This window comes from Rhinoderma darwinii, chromosome 11 (assembly GCF_050947455.1).
Source record: "Rhinoderma darwinii isolate aRhiDar2 chromosome 11, aRhiDar2.hap1, whole genome shotgun sequence".
NCBI classification, from domain to species: Eukaryota; Metazoa; Chordata; class Amphibia; order Anura; family Rhinodermatidae; genus Rhinoderma; species Rhinoderma darwinii.
The window spans coordinates 101,053,322-101,081,129 of record NC_134697.1 but is presented as its reverse complement, the minus strand read 5'-3'; the positions used below and the strand labels follow the sequence as shown (position 1 = coordinate 101,081,129).

At 53.5% G+C, this 27,808-nt stretch overlaps 2 protein-coding genes across 5 annotated transcripts in view; one reads left to right on the top strand and one right to left on the bottom strand.

Annotated features, from left to right (window-relative positions):
- Nucleotides 1–896: 896 nt before the first annotated feature.
- CCDC86 (coiled-coil domain containing 86) lies at nt 897–8,099 on the bottom strand. The gene is made up of 4 exons (XM_075842254.1): nt 7,438–8,099; nt 2,386–2,515; nt 1,702–1,776; nt 897–1,316 (listed from the first exon to the last, which is right to left on the bottom strand). The coding sequence occupies exons 1-4, from the start codon at nt 7,860–7,862 to the stop codon at nt 1,158–1,160; spliced, it is 789 nt and encodes a 262-aa protein (XP_075698369.1). The 5' UTR covers nt 7,863–8,099; the 3' UTR covers nt 897–1,157.
- The window catches only part of LOC142663501 (uncharacterized), a 34,267-nt gene continuing 14,451 nt past the window's right edge, over nt 7,993–27,808 (top strand). For 3 of the 4 annotated variants that reach the window (XM_075842210.1, XM_075842209.1, XM_075842208.1), the window contains exon 1: nt 25,883–26,118. In XM_075842210.1, the coding sequence (XP_075698325.1) occupies nt 26,074–26,118 (45 nt within the window). In that variant the 5' untranslated portion in view covers nt 25,883–26,073. Of the gene's footprint in view, nt 8,086–25,882; nt 26,119–27,808 lie in introns of those variants that run through there. The other variant, XM_075842212.1, reaches the window with a different exon arrangement.

Genomic DNA, 27,808 nt, shown 5'->3' with positions numbered 1-27,808 from the left:
TGATTCTAACACTTTAAATGCCGCGTTGGCTGCGGCATTTAAGGTGTTAAACAGGTGGAGTCAATCGCAGTGAGGCCTCTGTGTATGGAGAGCTCAGGCCGGACCAGACTACCCCTTAATGCTGATCACATACAGTTTGGAGATATTGCGTTAAGGGGTTAATCCTCTCACGTCACCGATCTGACTCTTTACATTGCCGCAGCGACAAACGATGCAATGCTCTGTAATGGCGGCTCGTGCTCAGTGATGTGACCCCCCCCCAGTGTGCTGTGGAGAGGAGCAGAATGAGGAGAAAGCTGTGCCGTCCTGCTTTTCTCTGCAGCATCATACGGAAGGAGCGGAGGACCGGCGAGATCTCATCCACACGCTACGTCCCCGATATGTAGAGATTCTGTACGAGCTGTTTTTATTTTTAGGCCGCAGAATGTCAAGTGTTTGCGGAATCGCCGCTATTTTGTTGCGGGTTTTCCCTATTGAATTCGGAATCTGATACCTGCAACAAGTAACGCGACTTGTGTTGGGATCGCAGCAACCACGGCGCAAAAATCACAACTTAAAAAATCCTTATACTTCTGACGTTCCACAGGCCCACCTCCTGCAAGGACCCTTCATCCCATGTGATCGCCGATGCAGCCAATCACAGAAAGGTCATCCCAGGAAGGCGGCACGCGCAGGCCGGATGATTCTACGGTTTTCCGCAGCAGACAATCCAGGCAAAGAACTGCAGCACAATGTGGAGCAGTTTCTGGGCCGGAATTCCCTTGGGCCACCACAGCCCGCGCACCTTTACACAGCGGATCCACCGCGTGCGATCTCAGCCTGAATCATCATCTAATGACCAGTCAGGATCACCTCCTCACACCCGAGCCTGCCTTTTAATAAAAACTGGGTCCAACTTTATCACTGAGCGGTAACAATCACTCCCATCAGTTTAATCAAACGGAAAGTTGTAATAAACAGTCAAGAGGGCGGAGCCAACGACTCCATCACGGGCAGAACACGGGACAGCCACAGATTACATCTCATCACACAAGATGTTACTCGGCACGTCCTCCCCCGATCGTCACACAAACAAGATGGCTGCTCGGCCACTTCCCGCGGCGCACAGTCCAGGCGCTTTGTTTCTGTCCATCATCGAAGGCCTTAATAAAGTTGCTTCATCTAGAAACGGGCCCCTTCTGTGCGCTCTCCTTGGAGGGCGCAGTCTTTTTCTGCGACAACCTTTTCCCGGCTTGTGACATCATCAGCGTGTCTCTCTTCTCTATGCTGCGCAGCTGCTTCTTTCGGGCCCGTTTCAGTTTCGACGGGTTTCGGATCTGGAGGAGGGGAACGTACATGCGCTTAGTATAAAGACTTCTCTACCTCGTTCCCACAAACTAACAATGGCGTCGCCAGTCCATGGTCTGGAGGAGCGACGACGTCATCTCTACTCATAAGTGAGGATCTCATGACCAGGGCAGCAAAGATCGGGGCGATCACCTCATTCACATCCTGCTGTTGACCGTGGCAGGTAAAGAGCCAGGATGAGAGATGTCCCCGATCCCGGCTGTCAGTCACAGCTTCTATGCCCACATGATCGCCGGGATGTACCATCTGGTGCTACTGCAGGTCAGAGGTCACATAAAGACGTCCATTATTTTTAGGATTTTCTGGGGTCCCCCATTATTGCTCATACATCAGTTCGGGGTACAGGCCACTCACCACTTGCACCACCTCCGCTCGCCTCTCATTTTCCAGTTTACGTTTCAGGTTTTCTTCTCGACGTTTCTTTTTGTCCTACAAATAAAAGGAGGTTTAAGAAATGGGAACATTTGAAGTCTCTGCTGCATATCAGACGTGTCACGAGCAGGGGCCCAGGAACTTATCAGGGAGGGCACCGATCCCACCCAAAACCACCAGCCAGGGCCACACGTAACAAGTGGGTGTGGTTTTGGGGGCGTGGCTTCACCCGTGCAGTCTCAATGCCCGTTTGATCGAGGCGCCATGCACATTAAATGAATGTCAGCAGAACCCCTCCCCCAACACCCACACAGTGCCCCTTAATACAATCGTGACCCACACAGTGCCCCCCGCAGACAATGCCCCACACTCCCCTGCCGCTGCAGCATGGATGTTCCGGGGTTCCCCAATGGTCCTGCAGTGATGACATCACATCATTTACTCGACTGCCGCAGCAAATCATGGGCCTGGATCGACTGCAGGAGTCCCGTGAATGATGTGATGTCATCACTGAAGAACAAGCGGGGACCCCCGAAATGCTGGAGCAGCAGCGGATTTAAAGGGGGAGTATTATTTATAACAACGACTGCAGTTACTCAAATTATTTCACCAGCCGGGCGGCGGCCCCCGGAACACTCTGGTCCCGGATTACACGGATAGTCCCACCTCCTTCTCTTGTTGCTTCTCGTCCTTTAATTGTTGAGCGAAGCCTTTCATTAACTTTTTTTCCTGCCGCTGTTTCATCTTCACCTCCCAGGAGGAGCGCAGGGGGCGGTCCCTCACCATTCCCGAAAACCTGGGCGGGAACCGGATATAAAGAATATAAATTATACTCTCCGTGGTACATGAAAGGACGAAGCGCATCGTCCACCACTGACGGGGACCATCCACGAGTCCTGCCGCCCGTCACACCTACCCCCGGGGACCATCCACGAGTCCTGCCGCCCGTCACACCTACCCCCGGGGAACATCCACGAGTCCTGCCGCCCGTCACACCTACCCCCGGGGAACATCCACGAGTCCTGCCGCCCGTCACACCTACCCCCGGGGAACATCCACGAGTCCTGCCGCCCGTCACACCTACCCCCGGGGAACATCCACGAGTCCTGCCGCCCGTCACACCTACCCCCGGGGAACATCCACGAGTCCTGCCGCCCGTCACACCTACCCCCGGGGAACATCCACGAGTCCTGCCGCCCGTCACACCTACCCCCGGGGAACATCCACGAGTCCTGCCGCCCGTCACACCTACCCCCGGGGAACATCCACGAGTCCTGCCGCCCGTCACACCTACCCCCGGGGAACATCCACGAGTCCTGCCGCCCGTCACACCTACCCCCGGGGAACATCCACGAGTCCTGCCGCCCGTCACACCTACCCCCGGGGAACATCCACGAGTCCTGCCGCCCGTCACACCTACCCCCGGGGAACATCCACGAGTCCTGCCGCCCGTCACACCTACCCCCGGGGAACATCCACGAGTCCTGCCGCCCGTCACACCTACCCCCGGGGAACATCCACGAGTCCTGCCGCCCGTCACACCTACCCCCGGGGAACATCCACGAGTCCTGCCGCCCGTCACACCTACCCCCGGGGAACATCCACGAGTCCTGCCGCCCGTCACACCTACCCCCGGGGAACATCCACGAGTCCTGCCGCCCGTCACACCTACCCCCGGGGAACATCCACGAGTCCTGCCGCCCGTCACACCTACCCCCGGGGAACATCCACGAGTCCTGCCGCCCGTCACACCTACCCCCGGGGAACATCCACGAGTCCTGCCGCCCGTCACACCTACCCCCGGGGAACATCCACGAGTCCTGCCGCCCGTCACACCTACCCCCGGGGAACATCCACGAGTCCTGCCGCCCGTCACACCTACCCCCGGGGAACATCCACGAGTCCTGCCGCCCGTCACACCTACCCCCGGGGAACATCCACGAGTCCTGCCGCCCTTCACACCAACCCCCGGGGAACATCCACGAGTCCTGCCGCCCGTCACACCTACCCCCGGGGAACATCCACGAGTCCTGCCGCCCGTCACACCTACCCCCGGGGAACATCCACGAGTCCTGCCGCCCGTCACACCTACCCCCGGGGAACATCCACGAGTCCTGCCGCCCGTCACACCTACCCCCGGGGAACATCCACGAGTCCTGCCGCCCGTCACACCTACCCCCGGGGAACATCCACGAGTCCTGCCGCCCGTCACACCTACCCCCGGGGAACATCCACGAGTCCTGCCGCCCGTCACACCTACCCCCGGGGAACATCCACGAGTCCTGCCGCCCGTCACACCTACCCCCGGGGAACATCCACGAGTTCTGCCGCCCGTCACACCTACCCCCGGGGAACATCCACGAGTCCTGCCGCCCGTCACACCTACCCCCGGGGAACATCCACGAGTCCTGCCGCCCGTCACACCTACCCCCGGGGAACATCCACGAGTCCTGCCGCCCGTCACACCTACCCCCGGGGAACATCCACGAGTCCTGCCGCCCGTCACACCTACCCCCGGGGAACATCCACGAGTCCTGCCGCCCGTCACACCTACCCCCGGGGAACATCCACGAGTCCTGCCGCCCGTCACACCTACCCCCGGGGAACATCCACGAGTCCTGCCGCCCGTCACACCTACCCCCGGGGAACATCCACGAGTCCTGCCGCCCGTCACACCTACCCCCGGGGAACATCCACGAGTCCTGCCGCCCGTCACACCTACCCCCGGGGAACATCCACGAGTCCTGCCGCCCTTCACACCTACCCCCGGGGAACATCCACGAGTCCTGCCGCCCGTCACACCTAACCCCGGGGAACATCCACGAGTCCTGCCGCCCGTCACACCTAACCCCGGGGAACATCCACGAGTCCTGCCGCCCGTCACACCTACCCCCGGGGAACATCCACGAGTCCTGCCGCCCGTCACACCTACCCCCGGGGAACATCCACGAGTCCTGCCGCCCGTCACACCTACCCCCGGGGAACATCCACGAGTCCTGCCGCCCGTCACACCTACCCCCGGGGAACATCCACGAGTCCTGCCGCCCGTCACACCTACCCCCGGGGAACATCCACGAGTCCTGCCGCCCCTCACACCTACCCCCGGGGAACATCCACGAGTCCTGCCGCCCATCACACCTACCCCCGGGGAACATCCACGAGTCCTGCCGCCCTTCACACCTACCCCCGGGGAACATCCACGAGTCCTGCCGCCCTTCACACCTACCCCCGGGGAACATCCACGAGTCCTGCCGCCCATCACACCTACCCCCGGGGAACATCCACGAGTCCTGCCGCCCATCACACCTACCCCCGGGGAACATCCACGAGTCCTGCCGCCCATCACACCTACCCCCGGGGAACATCCACGAGTCCTGCCGCCCTTCACACCTACCCCCGGGGAACATCCACGAGTCCTGCCGCCCGTCACACTTACCCCCGGGGAACATCCACGAGTCCTGCCGCCCGTCACACTTACCCCCGGGGAACATCCACGAGTCCTGCCGCCCGTCACACTTACCCCCGGGGAACATCCACGAGTCCTGCCGCCCGTCACACCTACCCCCGGGGAACATCCACGAGTCCTGCCGCCCTTCACACCTACCCCCGGGGAACATCCACGAGTCCTGCCGCCCATCACACCTACCCCCGGGGAACATCCACGAGTCCTGCCGCCCATCACACCTACCCCCGGGGAACATCCACGAGTCCTGCCGCCCATCACACCTACCCCCGGGGAACATCCACGAGTCCTGCCGCCCGTCACACCTACCCCCGGGGAACATCCACGAGTCCTGCCGCCCGTCACACCTACCCCCGGGGAACATCCACGAGTCCTGCCGCCCGTCACACCTACCCCCGGGGAACATCCACGAGTCCTGCCGCCCGTCACACCTACCCCCGGGGAACATCCACGAGTCCTGCCGCCCATCACACCTACCCCCGGGGAACATCCACGAGTCCTGCCGCCCATCACACCTACCCCCGGGGAACATCCACGAGTCCTGCCGCCCGTCACACCTACCCCCGGGGAACATCCACGAGTCCTGCCGCCCTTCACACCTACCCCCGGGGAACATCCACGAGTCCTGCCGCCCGTCACACTTACCCCCGGGGAACATCCACGAGTCCTGCCGCCCGTCACACTTACCCCCGGGGAACATCCACGAGTCCTGCCGCCCGTCACACTTACCCCCGGGGAACATCCACGAGTCCTGCCGCCCGTCACACCTACCCCCGGGGAACATCCACGAGTCCTGCCGCCCGTCACACCTACCCCCGGGGAACATCCACGAGTCCTGCCGCCCGTCACACCTACCCCCGGGGAACATCCACGAGTCCTGCCGCCCGTCACACCTACCCCCGGGGAACATCCACGAGTCCTGCCGCCCGTCACACCTACCCCCGGGGAACATCCACGAGTCCTGCCGCCCGTCACACCTACCCCCGGGGAACATCCACGAGTCCTGCCGCCCGTCACACCTACCCCCGGGGAACATCCACGAGTCCTGCCGCCCGTCACACCTACCCCCGGGGAACATCCACGAGTCCTGCCGCCCGTCACACCTACCCCCGGGGAACATCCACGAGTCCTGCCGCCCGTCACACCTACCCCCGGGGAACATCCACGAGTCCTGCCGCCCGTCACACCTACCCCCGGGGAACATCCACGAGTCCTGCCGCCCGTCACACCTACCCCCGGGGAACATCCACGAGTCCTGCCGCCCATCACACCTACCCCCGGGGAACATCCACGAGTCCTGCCGCCCGTCACACCTACCCCCGGGGAACATCCACGAGTCCTGCCGCCCGTCACACCTACCCCCGGGGAACATCCACGAGTCCTGCCGCCCGTCACACCTACCCCCGGGGAACATCCACGAGTCCTGCCGCCCGTCACACCTACCCCCGGGGAACATCCACGAGTCCTGCCGCCCGTCACACCTACCCCCGGGGAACATCCACGAGTCCTGCCGCCCGTCACACCTACCCCCGGGGAACATCCACGAGTCCTGCCGCCCGTCACACCTACCCCCGGGGAACATCCACGAGTCCTGCCGCCCGTCACACCTACCCCCGGGGAACATCCACGAGTCCTGCCGCCCGTCACACCTACCCCCGGGGAACATCCACGAGTCCTGCCGCCCGTCACACCTACCCCCGGGGAACATCCACGAGTCCTGCCGCCCGTCACACCTACCCCCGGGGAACATCCACGAGTCCTGCCGCCCATCACACCTACCCCCGGGGAACATCCACGAGTCCTGCCGCCCGTCACACCTACCCCCGGGGAACATCCACGAGTCCTGCCGCCCGTCAACCAACCTTACTCAGGGGACCCATTACATGGAACGCGGCATCCAGGGGGGGGGGGAATGATCGGAGGGGGTCTGGTGCGGTCATTTAGGGGGTCTGGTCGGGGGTCTGCGGTCATTTAGGGGGTCTGGTCGGGGGTGTGCGGTCATTTAGGGGGTCTGGGGGGACGCGCCTGTGCCGGATCTTCACTCTGTCCTATGGTATTTACAGATACAGCGCCCCCCAGTGTTACCACATCTCCCATAGAAGTGAATGGAACCACAACCCGGACGCTGCGACCCCCGTTCTGGACATTGGTATGACCCCATCTATGTGAGGGCGCTCCCCTGTAAATGTCCGGCTTGTCAGGGTCTGGGTGACGTCATCAGTGGCTGCAGAGCCGGCGCCATTACCGCTTCTCACCTCTTCTTGTTCTCCTTCCAGACTCGTCCAGACTTCGGTCTCCCCGGTGGGATCTCCTTCTGAGCCGCCGCCGCTTCCCTCTTCCTCTTAAGACTTGCCCGCTTCTTCCGCCGCTCCAGTAGTTCTGGACCCTCCGCAGCCTGCACTTCCTTGTCCCGACTCAATTCTGCCTGCACTTCCTTGTCCCGACCCTCCACTTCCTTGTCCCGACCCTCCGCAGCCTGCACTTCCTTGTCCCGACCCTCCGCAGCCTGCACTTCCTTGTCCCGACCCTCCGCAGCCTGCACTTCCTTGTCCCGACCCTCTTCTGCCTGCACCTCCGCCATTATCTTCTTCTCCTGTACCGCACCTTTAGCCCCCTGAGCTCCCCTCCGCCTGCTCCTCCGTACCGGGGTTCCTGTGAGTCCCGACTTCCTCCTACCCATGATTTCCCCCGCGATAGTCGCGACCTGTCTCCGGCTCCTGCTGACTCCACGTGGCTATCAGATCGTGCGGCTTCTAATGGGCGCGTAGTGATGACGTATATCAAATGTGCGGCTTCTAATGGGCGCGTAGTGATGACGTCACGCGGCGCTTCCGCAGCCTATTACCATAGAAACCGACGCGGGCGCGCGTTCTTCATGCGTGACAACGTCCTAAAAGCTCAAGGTAAATAAGTGGGACGTCTTAAAGGGATTGTCCAGCCCCCTCATTATAATAAACCAATTCTGATCACAGCATTCCAGGCATTCTGCACGTTTTCTGACCACATCACGAGTGTCCCCCCCACCACAGTCAGTGACGTCAGTGCCCCCCCCCACAGTCAGTGACGTCAGTGCCCCCCCCCCACAGTCAGTGACGTCAGTGCCCCCCCCACACAGTCAGTGACGTCAGTGCCCCCCCCCCAACAGTCAGTGACGTCAGTGCCCCCCCCCACAGCCCGTGACGTCACCCCCTCCCTTTCTGCAGTAAGGCTATGTTCACACTGTCATTTGGAGGCTGAAAAAAAAAAAGACGACACAATTCAGTGTAGAATCCGCTTCTTAATGAATACGTGTTTTTGCCTCATATTGAATGTAATGGAATAAACGGCAAGAACTGACGGGACGCCCGATCTACCCCCGCGGGACGCCCGATCTACCCCCGCGGGACGCCCCATCTACCCCCGCGGGGCGCCCCATCTACCCCCGCGGGACGCCCCATCTACCCCCGCGGGACGCCCCATCTACCCCCGCGGGACGCCCCATCTACCCCCGCGGGACGCCCGATCTACCCCCGCGGGGCGCCCCATCTACCCCCGCGGGGCGCCCCATCTACCCCCGCGGGGCGCCCCATCTACCCCCGCGGGGCGCCCCATCTACCCCCGCGGGACGCCCGATCTACCCCCGCGGGACGCCCCATCTACCCCCGCGGGACGCCCCATCTACCCCCGCGGGACGCCCCATCTACCCCCGCGGGACGCCCCATCTACCCCCGCGGGACGCCCGATCTACCCCCGCGGGGCGCCCCATCTACCCCCGCGGGGCGCCCCATCTACCCCCGCGGGGCGCCCCATCTACCCCCGCGGGACGCCCCATCTACCCCCGCGGGACGCCCCATCTACCCCCGCGGGACGCCCCATCTACCCCCGCGGGACGCCCCATCTACTCCAGCGGGACGCCCCATCTACCCCCGCGGGACGCCCCATCTACCCCCGCGGGGCGCCCCATCTACTCCAGCGGGACGCCCCATCTACCCCCGCGGGACGCCCCATCTACCCCCGCGGGACGCCCCATCTACCCCCGCGGGACGCCCCATCTACCCCCGCGGGACGCCCCATCTACTCCAGCGGGACGCCCCATCTACCCCCGCGGGACGCCCCATCTACCCCCGCGGGACGCCCCATCTACCCCCGCGGGACGCCCCATCTACTCACACGGGAAAAGAAAAGTGACGGGAGGATTCAGAATACACCTTATAATAAAAGAGTGTGAACAGGGCCTAGAGCGCTGCCGCCAACCGTGACGCCAGAAGAAGCAAACACGGCCCCAAAACCTGCCGAACCGGCAGCACCAGGAAAAACCTCAGCACCGACATGCAGGAGCGATCACCGTGATGACTAGTGATTAGAGACTGAAACTCCCACCGTAGCCAGAGACCACCTAGAGAAACCAGCCCCCGCCCACCATTCACCTCCCCCGCCCACCATTCACCTCCCCCGCCCACCATTCACCTCCCCCAATCACCATTCACCGCCCCCCATTCACCTCCCCCGCCCACCATTCACCTCCCCCAATCACCATTCACCGCCCCCGCCCACCATTCACCTCCCCCGCCCACCATTCACCTCCCCCAATCACCATTCACCTCCCCCGCCCACCATTCACCTCCCCCGCCCACCATTCACCTCCCCCGCCCACCATTCACTGCCCCCGCCCACCATTCACCTCCCGCAATCACCATTCACCTCCCCCAATCACCATTCACCTCCCCCGCCCACCATTCACCGCCCCCCATTCACCTCCCCCGCCCACCATTCACCTCCCCCAATCACCATTCACCTCCCCCGCCCACCATTCACCTCCCCCAATCACCATTCACCGCCCCCCATTCACCTCCCCCGCCCACCATTCACCTCCCCCGCCCACCATTCACCTCCCCCGCCCACCATTCACCTCCCCCAATCACCATTCACCGCCCCCCATTCACCTCCCCCGCCCACCATTCACCTCCCCCGCCCACCATTCACCGCCCCCGCCCACCATTCACCGCCCCCAATCACCATTCACCGCCCCCCATTCACCTCCCCCGCCCACCATTCACCTCCCCCGCCCCCCATTCACCTCCCCCGCCCACCATTCACCTCCCCCAATCACCATTCACCGCCCCCCATTCACCTCCCCCGCCCACCATTCACCTCCCCCGCCCACCATTCACCTCCCCCGCCCACCATTCACCGCCCCCGCCCACCATTCACCGCCCCCGCCCACCATTCACCTCCCCCGCCCACCATTCACCGCCCCCCATTCACCTCCCCCGCCCACCATTCACCTCCCCCGCCCACCATTCACCTCCCCCGCCCACCATTCACCTCCCCCGCCCACCATTCACCGCCCCCAATCACCATTCACCGCCCCCCATTCACCTTCCCCGCCCACCATTCACCTCCCCCGCCCACCATTCACCTCCCCCAATCACCATTCACCGCCCCCCATTCACCTCCCCCGCCCACCATTCACCTCCCCCGCCCACCATTCACCTCCCCCGCCCACCATTCACCGCCCCCGCCCACCATTCACCTCCCCCGCCCACCATTCACCTCCCCCGCCCACCATTCACCTCCCCCGCCCACCATTCACCTCCCCCGCCCACCATTCACCGCCCCCCATTCACCTCCCCCGCCCACCATTCACCTCCCCCGCCCACCATTCACCTCCCCCAATCACCATTCACCGCCCCCCATTCACCTCCCCCGCCCACCATTCACCTCCCCCGCCCCCCATTCACCTCCCCCGCCCACCATTCACCGCCCCCCATTCACCTCCCCCGCCCACCATTCACCTCCCCCGCCCACCATTCACCTCCCCCGCCCACCATTCACCTCCCCCAATCACCATTCACCTCCCCCGCCCACCATTCACCTCCCCCGCCCCCCATTCACCTCCCCCGCCCACCATTCACCGCCCCCGCCCACCATTCACCGCCCCCGCCCACCATTCACCGCCCCCGCCCACCATTCACCTCCCCCGCCCCCCATTCACCTCCCCCGCCCACCATTCACCTCCCCCGCCCCCCATTCACCTCCCCCGCCCACCATTCACCTCCCCCGCCCACCATTCACCTCCCCCAATCACCATTCACCTCCCCCGCCCACCATTCACCTCCCCCGCCCCCCATTCACCTCCCCCGCCCACCATTCACCTCCCCCGCCCACCATTCACCGCCCCCGCCCCCCATTCACCGCCCCCGCCCACCATTCACCTCCCCCGCCCACCATTCACCGCCCCCGCCCACCATTCACCGCCCCCGCCCACCATTCACCGCCCCCGCCCCCCATTCACCTCCCCCGCCCCCCATTCACCTCCCCCGCCCACCATTCACCTCCCCCGCCCACCATTCACCTCCCCCGCCCCCCATTCACCTCCCCCGCCCACCATTCACCGCCCCCGGCCAGCATTCACCTCCCCCGCCCACCATTCACCGCCCCCGCCCACCATTCACCTCCCCCGCCCACCATTCACCTCCCCCGCCCACCATTCACCGCCCCCGCCCACCATTCACCTCCCCCGCCCACCATTCACCGCCCCCGCCCACCATTCACCGCCCCCGCCCACCATTCACCGCCCCCGCCCACCATTCACCGCCCCCGCCCACCATTCACCTCCCCCGCCCACCATTCACCTCCCCCGCCCACCATTCACCGCCCCCGCCCACCATTCACCGCCCCCGCCCACCATTCACCTCCCCCGCCCACCATTCACCTCCCCCGCCCACCATTCACCGCCCCCGCCCACCATTCACCGCCCCCGCCCACCATTCACCTCCCCCGCCCACCATTCACCTCCCCCGCCCACCATTCACCGCCCCCGCCCACCATTCACCGCCCCCGCCCACCATTCACCTCCCCCGCCCACCATTCACCGCCCCCGCCCACCATTCACCGCCCCCGCCCACCATTCACCGCCCCCGCCCACCATTCACCTCCCCCGCCCACCATTCACCTCCCCCGCCCACCATTCACCGCCCCCGCCCACCATTCACCGCCCCCGCCCACCATTCACCTCCCCCGCCCACCATTCACCTCCCCCGCCCACCATTCACCGCCCCCGCCCACCATTCACCGCCCCCGCCCACCATTCACCTCCCCCGCCCACCATTCACCTCCCCCGCCCACCATTCACCTCCCCCGCCCACCATTCACCTCCCCCGCCCACCATTCACCGCCCCCGCCCACCATTCACCTCCCCCGCCCACCATTCACCTCCCCCGCCCACCATTCACCGCCCCCGCCCACCATTCACCTCCCCCGCCCACCATTCACCTCCCCCGCCCACCATTCACCGCCCCCGCCCACCATTCACCTCCCGCTGTGCAACAGAAAGGCCGCTCCTAAATCACTGACCCGTTCCCCAAGCCTGCCCCCCCCCCCCCACGTGTGTCTATAGTCAACACAACCTTTCTGTGCGAGCATTGACGGCTGGGTGTTACCGTTCATCTTGTCAAATAACGGTCCCTACATACTGACAGTTTCCAATCATCGCTGCCAGTATCACGTCCTCCTGAAGGGGTAACACTGAGTGCTCTATGAGTCCTGGGCTGCGCTGTGACTTTACTGGAATACAAGGATTTCCTATAACAGACATGTCAGGAGAGGTGACAGAGGCTCTATAAATCCAGTGACTCACAGGTGACGTCTTCTCTGACTGCAGGTGTTCTCTTTAGTTTTCTTCTTCATCCGGCCCAGACCACCATGACGACTTCTCCCGACCACTGCAGAGTTTACTTTACAGACATTTTTGTCCCCTCAATTCTGCAGCCATCCCCTGCCTCTGTGGCAGCTCAAACACAGCTCTGCTGAATATACATGACAAACACAGCTCTGCTGAATATACATGACAAACACAGCTCTGCTGAATATACATGCCAAACACAGCTCTGCTGAATATACATGACAAACACAGCTCTGCTGAATATACATGACAAACACAGCTCTGCTGAATATACATGACAAACGCAGCTCTGCTGAATATACATGACAAACACAGCTCTGCTGAATATACATGACAAACACAGCTCTGCTGAATATACATGACAAACACAGCTCTGCTGAATATACATGACAAACACAGCTCTGCTGAATATACATGACAAACACAGCCCTGCTGAATATACATGACAAACACAGCTCTGCTGAATATACATGACAAACACAGCTCTGCTGAATATACATGACAAACACAGCTCTGCTGAATATACATGACAAACACAGCTCTGCTGAATATACATGACAAACACAGCCCTGCTGAATATACATGACAAACACAGCTCTGCTGAATATACATGACAAACACAGCTCTGCTGAATATACATGACAAACACAGCTCTGCTGAATATACATGACAAACGCAGCTCTGCTGAATATACATGACAAACACAGCTCTGCTGAATATACATGACAAACACAGCTCTGCTGAATATACATGACAAACACAGCTCTGCTGAATATACATGACAAACACAGCTCTGCTGAATATACATGACAAACACAGCTCTGCTGAATATACATGACAAACACAGCTCTGCTGAATATACATGAGAAACGCAGCTCTGCTGAATATACATGACAAACACAGCTCTGCTGAATATACACGACAAACACAGCTCTGCTGAATATACATGACAAACACAGCTCTGCTGAATATACATGACAAACACAGCTCTGCTGAATATACATGACAAACACAGCTCTGCTGAATATACATGACAAACACAGCTCTGCTGAATATACATGACAAACACAGCCCTGCTGAATATACACGACAAACACAGCTCTGCTGAATATACATGACAAACACAGCTCTGCTGAATATACATGACAAACACAGCTCTGCTGAATATACATGACAAACACAGCTCTGCTGAATATACATGACAAACACAGCTCTGCTGAATATACATGACAAACACAGCTCTGCTGAATATACATGACAAACACAGCTCTGCTGAATATACATGACAAACACAGCTCTGCTGAATATACATGACAAACACAGCCCTGCTGAATATACATGACAAACACAGCTCTGCTGAATATACATGACAAACACAGCTCTGCTGAATATACATGACAAACACAGCTCTGCTGAATATACACGACAAACACAGCTCTGCTGAATATACATGACAAACGCAGCTCTGCTGAATATACATGACAAACACAGCTCTGCTGAATATACATGACAAACACAGCTCTGCTGAATATACATGACAAACGCAGCTCTGCTGAATATACATGACAAACGCAGCTCTGCTGAATATACATGAGAAACACAGCTCTGCTGAATATACACGACAAACACAGCTCTGCTGAATATACATGACAAACGCAGCTCTGCTGAATATACATGACAAACACAGCTCTGCTGAATATACACGACAAACACAGCTCTGCTGAATATACACGACAAACACAGCTCTGCTGAATATACATGACAAACACAGCTCTGCTGAATATACATGACAAACACAGCTCTGCTGAATATACATGACAAACACAGCTCTGCTGAATATACATGACAAACACAGCTCTGCTGAATATACATGACAAACGCAGCTCTGCTGAATATACATGACAAACACAGCTCTGCTGAATATACACGACAAACGCAGCTCTGCTGAATATACATGACAAACACAGCTCTGCTGAATATACATGACAAACACAGCTCTGCTGAATATACATGACAAACACAGCTCTGCTGAATATACACGACAAACACAGCTCTGCTGAATATACATGACAAACACAGCTCTGCTGAATATACATGACAAACACAGCTCTGCTGAATATACATGACAAACACAGCCCTGCTGAATATACATGACAAACGCAGCTCTGCTGAATATACATGACAAACACAGCTCTGCTGAATATACATGACAAACACAGCTCTGCTGAATATACATGACAAACACAGCTCTGCTGAATATACATGACAAACACAGCTCTGCTGAATATACATGACAAACACAGCTCTGCTGAATATACATGACAAACACAGCTCTGCTGAATATACATGACAAACACAGCTCTGCTGAATATACACGACAAACGCAGCTCTGCTGAATATACATGACAAACACAGCTCTGCTGAATATACATGACAAACACAGCCCTGCTGAATATACACGACAAACGCAGCTCTGCTGAATATACATGACAAACACAGCTCTGCTGAATATACACGACAAACGCAGCTCTGCTGAATATACATGACAAACGCAGCTCTGCTGAATATACATGACAAACACAGCTCTGCTGAATATACATGAGAAACACAGCTCTGCTGAATATACATGACAAACACAGCTCTGCTGAATATACATGACAAACACAGCTCTGCTGAATATACATGACAAACACAGCTCTGCTGAATATACATGACAAACACAGCTCTGCTGAATATACATGACAAACACAGCTCTGCTGAATATACACGACAAACACAGCTCTGCTATATACATGACAAACACAGCTCTGCTGAATATACATGACAAACACAGCTCTGCTGAATATACATGACAAACACAGCTCTGCTGAATATACATGACAAACACAGCTCTGCTGAATATACATGACAAACACAGCTCTGCTGAATATACATGACAAACACAGCTCTGCTGAATATACACGACAAACGCAGCTCTGCTGAATATACATGCCAAACACAGCTCTGCTGAATATACATGACAAACACAGCTCTGCTGAATATACATGACAAACACAGCTCTGCTGAATATACATGACAAACACAGCTCTGCTGAATATACATGACAAACACAGCTCTGCTGAATATACATGACAAACACAGCTCTGCTGAATATACATGACAAACACAGCTCTGCTGAATATACACGACAAACACAGCTCTGCTGAATATACACGACAAACACAGCTCTGCTGAATATACACGACAAACACAGCTCTGCTGAATATACATGCCAAACACAGCTCTGCTGAATATACACGACAAACACAGCTCTGCTGAATATACATGACAAACACAGCTCTGCTGAATATACATGACAAACACAGCTCTGCTGAATATACATGCCAAACACAGCTCTGCTGAATATACATGACAAACACAGCTCTGCTGAATATACATGACAAACACAGCTCTGCTGAATATACATGACAAACACAGCCCTGCTGAATATACATGACAAACACAGCTCTGCTGAATATACATGACAAACGCAGCTCTGCTGAATATACATGACAAACACAGCTCTGCTGAATATACATGCCAAACACAGCTCTGCTGAATATACATGACAAACACAGCTCTGCTGAATATACACGACAAACACAGCTCTGCTGAATATACATGACAAACACAGCTCTGCTGAATATACACGACAAACACAGCTCTGCTGAATATACACGACAAACACAGCTCTGCTGAATATACATGACAAACACAGCTCTGCTGAATATACACGACAAACACAGCTCTGCTGAATATACATGACAAACACAGCTCTGCTGAATATACATGACAAACACAGCTCTGCTGAATATACATGACAAACACAGCCCTGCTGAATATACATGACAAACGCAGCTCTTCTGTATATACATGACAAACACAGCCCTGCTGAATATACATGACAAACGCAGCTCTGCTGAATATACATGACAAACACAGCTCTGCTGAATATACATGCCAAACACAGCTCTGCTGAATATACATGACAAACACAGCTCTGCTGAATATACACGACAAACACAGCTCTGCTGAATATACATGACAAACGCAGCTCTGCTGAATATACATGACAAACACAGCTCTGCTGAATATACATGACAAACACAGCTCTGCTGAATATACACGACAAACACAGCTCTGCTGAATATACATGACAAACACAGCTCTGCTGAATATACACGACAAACACAGCTCTGCTGAATATACATGACAAACGCAGCTCTTCTGTATATACATGACAAACACAGCCCTGCTGAATATACATGACAAACACAGCTCTGCTGAATATACATGACAAACACAGCTCTGCTGAATATACATGACAAACACAGCTCTGCTGAATATACATGACAAACACAGCTCTGCTGAATATACATGACAAACACAGCTCTGCTGAATATACACGACAAACACAGCTCTGCTGAATATACACGACAAACACAGCTCTGCTGAATATACATGACAAACACAGCTCTGCTATATACATGACAAACACAGCTCTGCTGAATATACACGACAAACACAGCTCTGCTGAATATACATGACAAACACAGCTCTGCTATATACACATGACAAACACAGCTCTGCTGAATATACATGACAAACACAGCTCTGCTATATACACATGACAAACACAGCTCTGCTGAATATACATGACAAACACAGCTCTGCTATATACACATGACAAACGCAGCTCTGCTGAATATACATGACAAACACAGCTCTGCTGAATATACACGACAAACGCAGCTCTGCTGAATATACATGACAAACACAGCTCTGCTGAATATACATGACAAACGCAGCTCTGCTGAATATACATGACAAACACAGCTCTGCTGAATATACATGACAAACACAGCTCTGCTGAATATACACGACAAACACAGCTCTGCTGAATATACATGACAAACGCAGCTCTGCTGAATATACATGACAAACACAGCCCTGCTGAATATACACGACAAACACAGCTCTGCTGAATATACACGACAAACACAGCTCTGCTGAATATACATGACAAACGCAGCTCTGCTGAATATACATGACAAACACAGCTCTGCTGAATATACATGACAAACACAGCCCTGCTGAATATACATGACAAACGCAGCTCTGCTGAATATACATGACAAACACAGCTCTGCTGAATATACATGCCAAACACAGCTCTGCTGAATATACATGACAAACACAGCTCTGCTGAATATACATGACAAACACAGCTCTGCTGAATATACATGACAAACACAGCTCTGCTGAATATACATGACAAACACAGCTCTGCTGAATATACATGACAAACACAGCTCTGCTGAATATACACGACAAACACAGCTCTGCTGAATATACATGACAAACACAGCTCTGCTGAATATACATGACAAACACAGCTCTGCTGAATATACATGCCAAACACAGCTCTGCTGAATATACACGACAAACACAGCTCTGCTGAATATACACGACAAACACAGCTCTGCTGAATATAAACGACAAACACACCTCTGCTGAATATACACGACAAACACAGCTCTGCTGAATATACATGACAAACACAGCTCTTCTGTATATACATATACACACACACACACAAACCTCTGCTGCCCACACATTGCATACACAGCTCTACTATGTACACATTACACACACAGCTCTGCACCGTACACATTACAGACACAGCTCTGCTATGTACACATTACACACACAGCTCTGCTATCTACACATTACACACACAGCTCTGCTATATACACATTACACACACAGCTCTGCTATATATACATTACACACACAGCTCTACTATGTACACATTACACACACAGCTCTGCACCGTACACATTACAGACACAGCTCTGCTATGTACACATTACACACACAGCTCTGCACCGTACACATTACACACACAGCTCTGCTATGTACACATTACACACACAGCTCTGCTATCTACACATTACACACACAGCTCTGCACCGTACACATTACACACACAGCTCTGCTATGTACACATTACACACACAGCTCTGCACCGTACACATTACACACACAGCTCTGCTATGTACACATTACACACACAGCTCTGCTATCTACACATTACACACACAGCTCTGCTATGTACACATTACACACAGCTCTGCTATGTACACATTACACACACAGCTCTGCACCGTACACATTACACACACAGCTCTGCACCTTACACATTACACACACAGCTCTGCTATATACACATTACACACAGCTCTGCACCGTACACATTACACACACAGCTCTGCTATGTACACATTACACACACAGCTCTGCTATATACACACTACACACACAGCTCTGCTATGTACACATTACACACACAGCCCTGCTATATACACATTACACACACAGCTCTGCTATGTACACATTACACACACACAGCTCTGCTATATACACATTACACACACAGCTCTGCTATATACACATTACACACACAGCTCTGCACCGTACACATTACACACACAGCTCTGCTATGTACACATTACACACACAGCTCTACTATATACACATTACACACACAGCTCTGCTATATACACATTACACACACAGCTCTGCTATATACACATTACACACACAGCACTGCTATGTACACATTACACACACAGCTCTGCTATGTACACATTACACACACAGCTCTGCACCAGACACATTACACACACAGCTCTGCTATATACACATTACACACACAGCACTGCTATCTACACATTACACACACCGCTCTGCTATATACATATTACACACACAGCTCTGCTATGTACACATTACACACACAGCTCTGCTATATACACATTACACACACAGCTCTGCTATGTACACATTACACACACAGCTCTGCTATGTACACATTACACACACAGCTCTGCTATGTACACATTACACACACAGCTCTGCTATATACACATTACACACACAGCTCTGCTATGTACACATTACACACACAGCTCTACACCGTACACATTACACACACAGCTCTGCACCGTACACATTACACACACAGCTCTGCTATGTACACATTACACACACAGCTCTGCTATATACACATTACACACACAGCTCTGCTATATACACATTACACACACAGCTCTGCTATGTACACATTACACACACAGCTCTGCTATGTACACATTACACACACAGCTCTGCTATACACACATTACACGCACAGCTCTGCACCGTACACATTACACACACAGCTCTGCTATATACACATTACACACAGCTCTGCTATGTACACATTACACACACAGCTCTGCACCGTACACATTACACACACAGCTCTGCTATATACACATTACACACACAGCTTTTTCCTTCCCTTTTCCCTTCCCTTGGTTGAACTTGATGGACATGTGTCTTTTTTCAGCCGTACTAACTATGTATGTATGTAGCTCTGCTATATACACATTACACACACAGCTCTGCACCGTACACATTACACACACAGCTCTGCTATGTACACATTACACACAGAGCTCTGCTATATACACATTACACACACAGCTCTGCTATGTACACATTACACACACAGCTCTGCTATATACACATTACACACACAGCTCTCCTATATACACATTACACACACAGCTCTACTATATACACATTACACACACAGCTCTGCACCGTACACATTACACACAGCTCTGCTATGTACACATTACACACACAGCTCTGCTATATACACATTACACACACAGCTCTGCACCGTACACATTACACACAGCTCTGCTATATACACATTACACACACAGCTCTGCACCGTACACATTACACACACAGCTCTGCTATGTACACATTACACACAGAGCTCTGCTATATACACATTACACACACAGCTCTGCTATGTACACATTACACACAGAGCTCTGCTATATACACATTACACACACAGCTCTGCTATATACACATTACACACACAGCTCTACTATATACACATTACACACACAGCTTTGCACCGTACACATTACACACACAGCTCTGCTATGTACACATTACACACACAGCTCTGCTATGTACACATTACACACACAGCTCTGCACCGTACACATTACACACACAGCTCTGCTATATACACATTACACACACAGCTCTGCTATGTACACATTACACACACAGCTCTGCTATGTACACATTACACACACAGCTCTGCTATATACACATTACACACACAGCTCTGCTATGTACACATTACACACACAGCTCTGCACCGTACACATTACACACACAGCTCTGCTATGTACACATTACACACACAGCTCTGCTATGTACACATTACACACACAGCTCTACTATATACACATTACACACACAGCTCTGCACCGTACACATTACACACACAGCTCTGCTATATACACATTACACACACACACAGCTCTGCTATATACACATTACACACACAGCTCTGCTATGTACACATTACACACACAGCTCTGCACCGTACACATTACACACACAGCCCTGCTATATACACATTACACACACAGCTCTGCTATGTACACATTACACACACAGCTCTGCACCGTACACATTACACACACAGCCCTGCTATATACACATTACACACACAGCTCTGCTATATACACATTACACACACAGCTCTGCTATATACACATTACACACACAGCCCTGCTATATACACATTACACACACAGCTCTCCTATATACACATTACACACACAGCACTGCTATATACACATTACACACACCGCTCTGCTATATACATATTACACACACAGCACTGCTATATACACATTACACACACAGCTCTGCTATATACACATTACACACACAGCTCTGCTATATACACATTACACACACAGCTCTGCTATATACACATTACACACACAGCTCTGCAATGTACACATTACACACACAGCTCTGCTATATACACATTACACACACAGCTCTGCTATATACATATTACACACAGCTCTGCTATATATACATTACACACACAGCTCAGCTATATACACATTACACACACAGCCCTGCTATATACACATTACACACACAGCTCTGCACCATACACATTACACACACAGCTCTGCTATATACACATTACACACACAGCTCTGCTATGTACACATTACACACACAGCTCTGCACCGTACACATTACACACACAGCTCTGCACCGTACACATTACACACACAGCTCTGCACCGTACACATTACACACACAGCTCTGCTATATACACATTACACACACAGCTCTACTATATACACATTACACACACAGCTCTGCTATGTACACATTACACACACAGCTCTGCTATATACACATTACACACACAGCTCTGCTATATACACATTACACACACAGCTCTGCTATATACACATTACACACACAGCTCTGCTATATACACATTACACACACAGCTCTGCTATGTACACATTACACACACAGCCCTGCTATATACACATTACACACACAGCTCTACTATATACACATTACACACACAGCTCTGCTATGTACACATTACACACACACAGCTCTGCTATATACACATTACACACACAGCTCTGCTATATACACATTACACACACAGCTCTGCTATGTACACATTACACACACAGCGCTGCCCTGTACACATTACACACACAGCTCTGCTATGTACACATTACACACACAGCTCTGCCCTGTACACATTACACACACAGCTTTGCTATATACACATTACACACACAGCTCTGCTATATACACATTACACACACACACAGCTCTGCTATGTACACATTACACACACAGCTCTGCACCGTACACATTACACACACAGCTCTGCTATGTACACATTACACACACAGCTCTGCACCGTACACATTACACACACAGCTCTGCTATGTACACATTACACACACAGCTCTGCTATATACACATTACACACACAGCTCTGCTATGTACACATTACACACACAGCTCTGCTATATACACATTACACACACAGCTCTGCTATGTACACATTACACACACAGCTCTGCTATATACACATTACACACACAGCTCTGCTATATACACATTACACACACAGCACTGCTATGTACACATTACACACACAGGTCTACTATATACACATTACACACACAGCTCTGCTATGTACACATTACACACACAGCTCTGCTATATACACATTACACACACAGCTCTGCTATGTACACATTACACACACAGCTCTGCTATGTACACATTACACACACAGCTCTGCACCGTACACATTACACACACAGCTCTGCTATATACACATTACACACACAGCTCTGCTATATACACATTACACACACAGCTCTGCTATATACACATTACACACACAGCTCAGCTATGTACACATTACACACACAGCTCTGCACCGTACACATTACACACACAGCTCTGCTATGTACACATTACACACACAGGTCTGCTATGTACACATTACACACACAGCTCTGCTATATACACATTACACACACAGCTCTGCTATGTACACATTACACACACAGCTCTGCTATGTACACATTACACACACAGGTCTGCTATGTACACATTACACACACAGCTCTGCTATATACACATTACACACACAGCTCTGCTATATACACATTACACACACAGCTCAGCTATGTACATATTACACACACAGCTCTGAACCGTACACATTACACACACAGCTCTGCTATGTACACATTACACACACAGCTCTGCTATGTACACATTACACACACAGCTCTGCTATGTACACATTACACACACAGCTCTGCTATGTACACATTACACACACAGCTCTGCTATATACACATTACACACACAGCTCTGCTATGTACACATTACACACACAGCTCTGCACCGTACACATTACACACACAGCTCTGCACCGTACACATTACACACACAGCTCTGCACCGTACACATTACACACACAGCTCTGCTATATACACATTACACACACAGCTCTGCTATATACACATTACACACACAGCTCTGCTATATACACATTACACACACAGCTCTGCTATGTACACATTACACACACAGCCCTGCTATATACACATTACACACACAGCTCTGCTATGTACACATTACACACACACAGCTCTGCTATATACACATTACACACACAGCTCTGCTATATACACATTACACACACAGCTCTGCTATGTACACATTACACACACAGCGCTGCCCTGTACACATTACACACACAGCTCTGCTATGTACACATTACACACACAGCTCTGCCCTGTACACATTACACACACAGCTTTGCTATATACACATTACACACACAGCTCTGCTATATACACATTACACACACACACAGCTCTGCTATGTACACATTACACACACAGCTCTGCACCGTACACATTACACACACAGCTCTGCTATGTACACATTACACACACAGCTCTGCACCGTACACATTACACACACAGCTCTGCTATGTACACATTACACACACAGCTCTGCTATATACACATTACACACACAGCTCTGCTATGTACACATTACACACACAGCTCTGCTATATACACATTACACACACAGCTCTGCTATGTACACATTACACACACAGCTCTGCTATATACACATTACACACACAGCTCTGCAATGTACACATTACACACACAGCTCTGCTATATACACATTACACACACAGCACTGCTATGTACACATTACACACACAGCTCTGCACCGTACACATTACACACACAGCTCTGCTATATACACATTACACACACAGCTCTGCTATATACACATTACACACACAGCTCTGCTATATACACATTACACACACAGCTCAGCTATGTACACATTACACACACAGCTCTGCACCGTACACATTACACACACAGCTCTGCTATATACACATTACACACACAGGTCTGCTATGTACACATTACACACACAGCTCTGCTATATACACATTACACACACAGCTCTGCTATGTACACATTACACACACAGCTCTGCTATGTACACATTACACACACAGGTCTGCTATGTACACATTACACACACAGCTCTGCTATATACACATTACACACACAGCTCTGCTATATACACATTACACACACAGCTCAGCTATGTACACATTACACACACAGCTCTGAACCGTACACATTACACACACAGCTCTGCTATGTACACATTACACACACAGCTCTGCTATGTACACATTACACACACAGCTCTGCTATGTACACATTACACACACAGCTCTGCTATATACACATTACACACACAGCTCTGCTATGTACACATTACACACACAGCTCTACTATGTACACATTACACACAAAGCTCTGCTATGTACACATTACACACACAGCTCTGCTATATACACATTACACACACAGCTCTGATATGTACACATTACACACACAGCTCTACTATGTACACATTACACACACAGCTCTGCTATATACACATTACACACACAGCTCTGATATGTACACATTACACACACAGCTCTACTATATACACATTACACACACAGCTATGCTATGTACACACTACACACACAGCTCTGCTATGTACACATTACACACACAGCCCTGCTATATACACATTACACACACAGCACTGCTATATACACATTACACACACAGCTCTGCACCGTACACATTACACACACAGCTCTGCTATGTACACACTACACACACAGCTCTGCACCGTACACATTACACACACAGCTCTGCTATATACACATTACACACACAGCTCTGCTATGTACACATTACACACACAGCTCTGCACTGTACACACTACACACACAGCTCTGCTATGTACACATTACACACACACACAGCTCTGCTATATACACATTACACACACAGCTCTGCACCGTACACATTACACACACAGCTCTGCTATATACACATTACACACACAGCTCTGCTATATACACATTACACACACAGCTCTGCACCGTACACATTACACACACAGCCCTGCTATATACACATTACACACACAGCTCTGCTATATACACATTACACACACAGCTCTGCTATATACACATTACACACACAGCTCTGCACCGTACACATTACACACACAGCTCTGCTTAGGTCGTGACTCCTCCCACACAAGTGACTGATCACATGATCACGGTGACATCATCAGCAGTGTCTCTGGAAGAGGAAGTGACTATAGAGGGTCGGGGGTCAGTGATCACTCCAGAGGATGTATGACCGCTCCTCCTCCTTATATCTGTGGATGTCCTGCTCCTCTGGTGAGTATAATGCAGCTGGATACACAGTATCCTCTCCGGCGTCCTGCTGTCCCCCATACACTGTATCCTCTCCGGCGTCCTGCTGCCCCCCATACACTGTATCCTCTCCGGCGTCCTGTCCCCCATACACTGTATCCTCACCGGCGTCCTGCCCCCCATACACTGTATCCTCACCGGCGTCCTGCCCCCCATACACTGTATCCTCACCGGCGTCCTGCCCCTCATACACTGTATCCTCACCGGCGTCCTGCCCCCCATACACTGTATCCTCACCGGCGTCCTGCCCCCCATACACTGTATCCTCACCGGCGTCCTGCCCCCCATACACTGTATCCTCACCGGCGTCCTGCCCCCCATACACTGTATCCTCACCGGCGTCCTGCCCCCCATACACTGTATCCTCACCGGCGTCCTGCCCCCCATACACTGTATCCTCACCGGCGTCCTGCTGCCCCCCATACACTGTATCCTCACCGGCGTCCTGCTGTCCCCCATACACTGTATCCTCTCCGGCGTCCTGCCCCCCATACACAGTATCCTCACCGGTGTCCTGCCCCCCATACACTGTATCCTCTCCGGCGTCCTGCCCCCCATACACAGTATCCTCACCGGTGTCCTGCCCCCCATACACTGTATCCTCTCCGGCGTCCTGCTGCCCCCCATACACTGTATCCTCACCGGCGTCCTGTCCCCCATACACTGTATCCTCACCGGCGTCCTGCCCCCCATACACTGTATCCTCACCGGCGTCCTGCCCCCCATACACTGTATCCTCACCGGCGTCCTGCCCCTCATACACTGTATCCTCACCGGCGTCCTGCCCCCCATACACTGTATCCTCACCGGCGTCCTGCCCCCCATACACTGTATCCTCACCGGCGTCCTGCCCCCCATACACTGTATCCTCACCGGCGTCCTGCCCCCCATACACTGTATCCTCACCGGCGTCCTGCCCCCCATACACTGTATCCTCACCGGCGTCCTGCCCCCCATACACTGTATCCTCACCGGCGTCCTGCTGCCCCCCATACACTGTATCCTCACCGGCGTCCTGCCCCCCATATACTGTATCCTCACCGGCGTCCTGCCCCCCATACACTGTATCCTCACCGGCGTCCTGCTGCCCCCCATACACTGTATCCTCACCGGCGTCCTGCCCCCCATATACTGTATCCTCTCCGGCGTCCTGCTGCCCCCCATATACTGTATCCTCACCGGCGTCCTGCCCCCCATATACTGTATCCTCTCCGGCGTCCTGCTGCCCCCCATACACTGTATCCTCACCGGCGTCCTGCCCCCCATACACTGTATCCTCACCGGCGTCCTGCCCCCCATACACTGTATCCTCACCGGCGTCCTGCTGCCCCCCATACACTGTATCCTCACCGGCGTCCTGCCCCCCATATACTGTATCCTCACCGGCGTCCTGCCCCCCATACACTGTATCCTCACCGGCGTCCTGCCCCCCATACACTGTATCCTCACCGGCGTCCTGCCCCCCATACACTGTATCCTCACCGGCGTCCTGCCCCCCATACACTGTATCCTCACCGGCGTCCTGCCCCCCATACACTGTATCCTCACCGGCGTCCTGCTGCCCCCCATACACTGTATCCTCACCGGCGTCCTGCCCCCCATATACTGTATCCTCACCGGCGTCCTGCCCCCCATACACTGTATCCTCACCGGC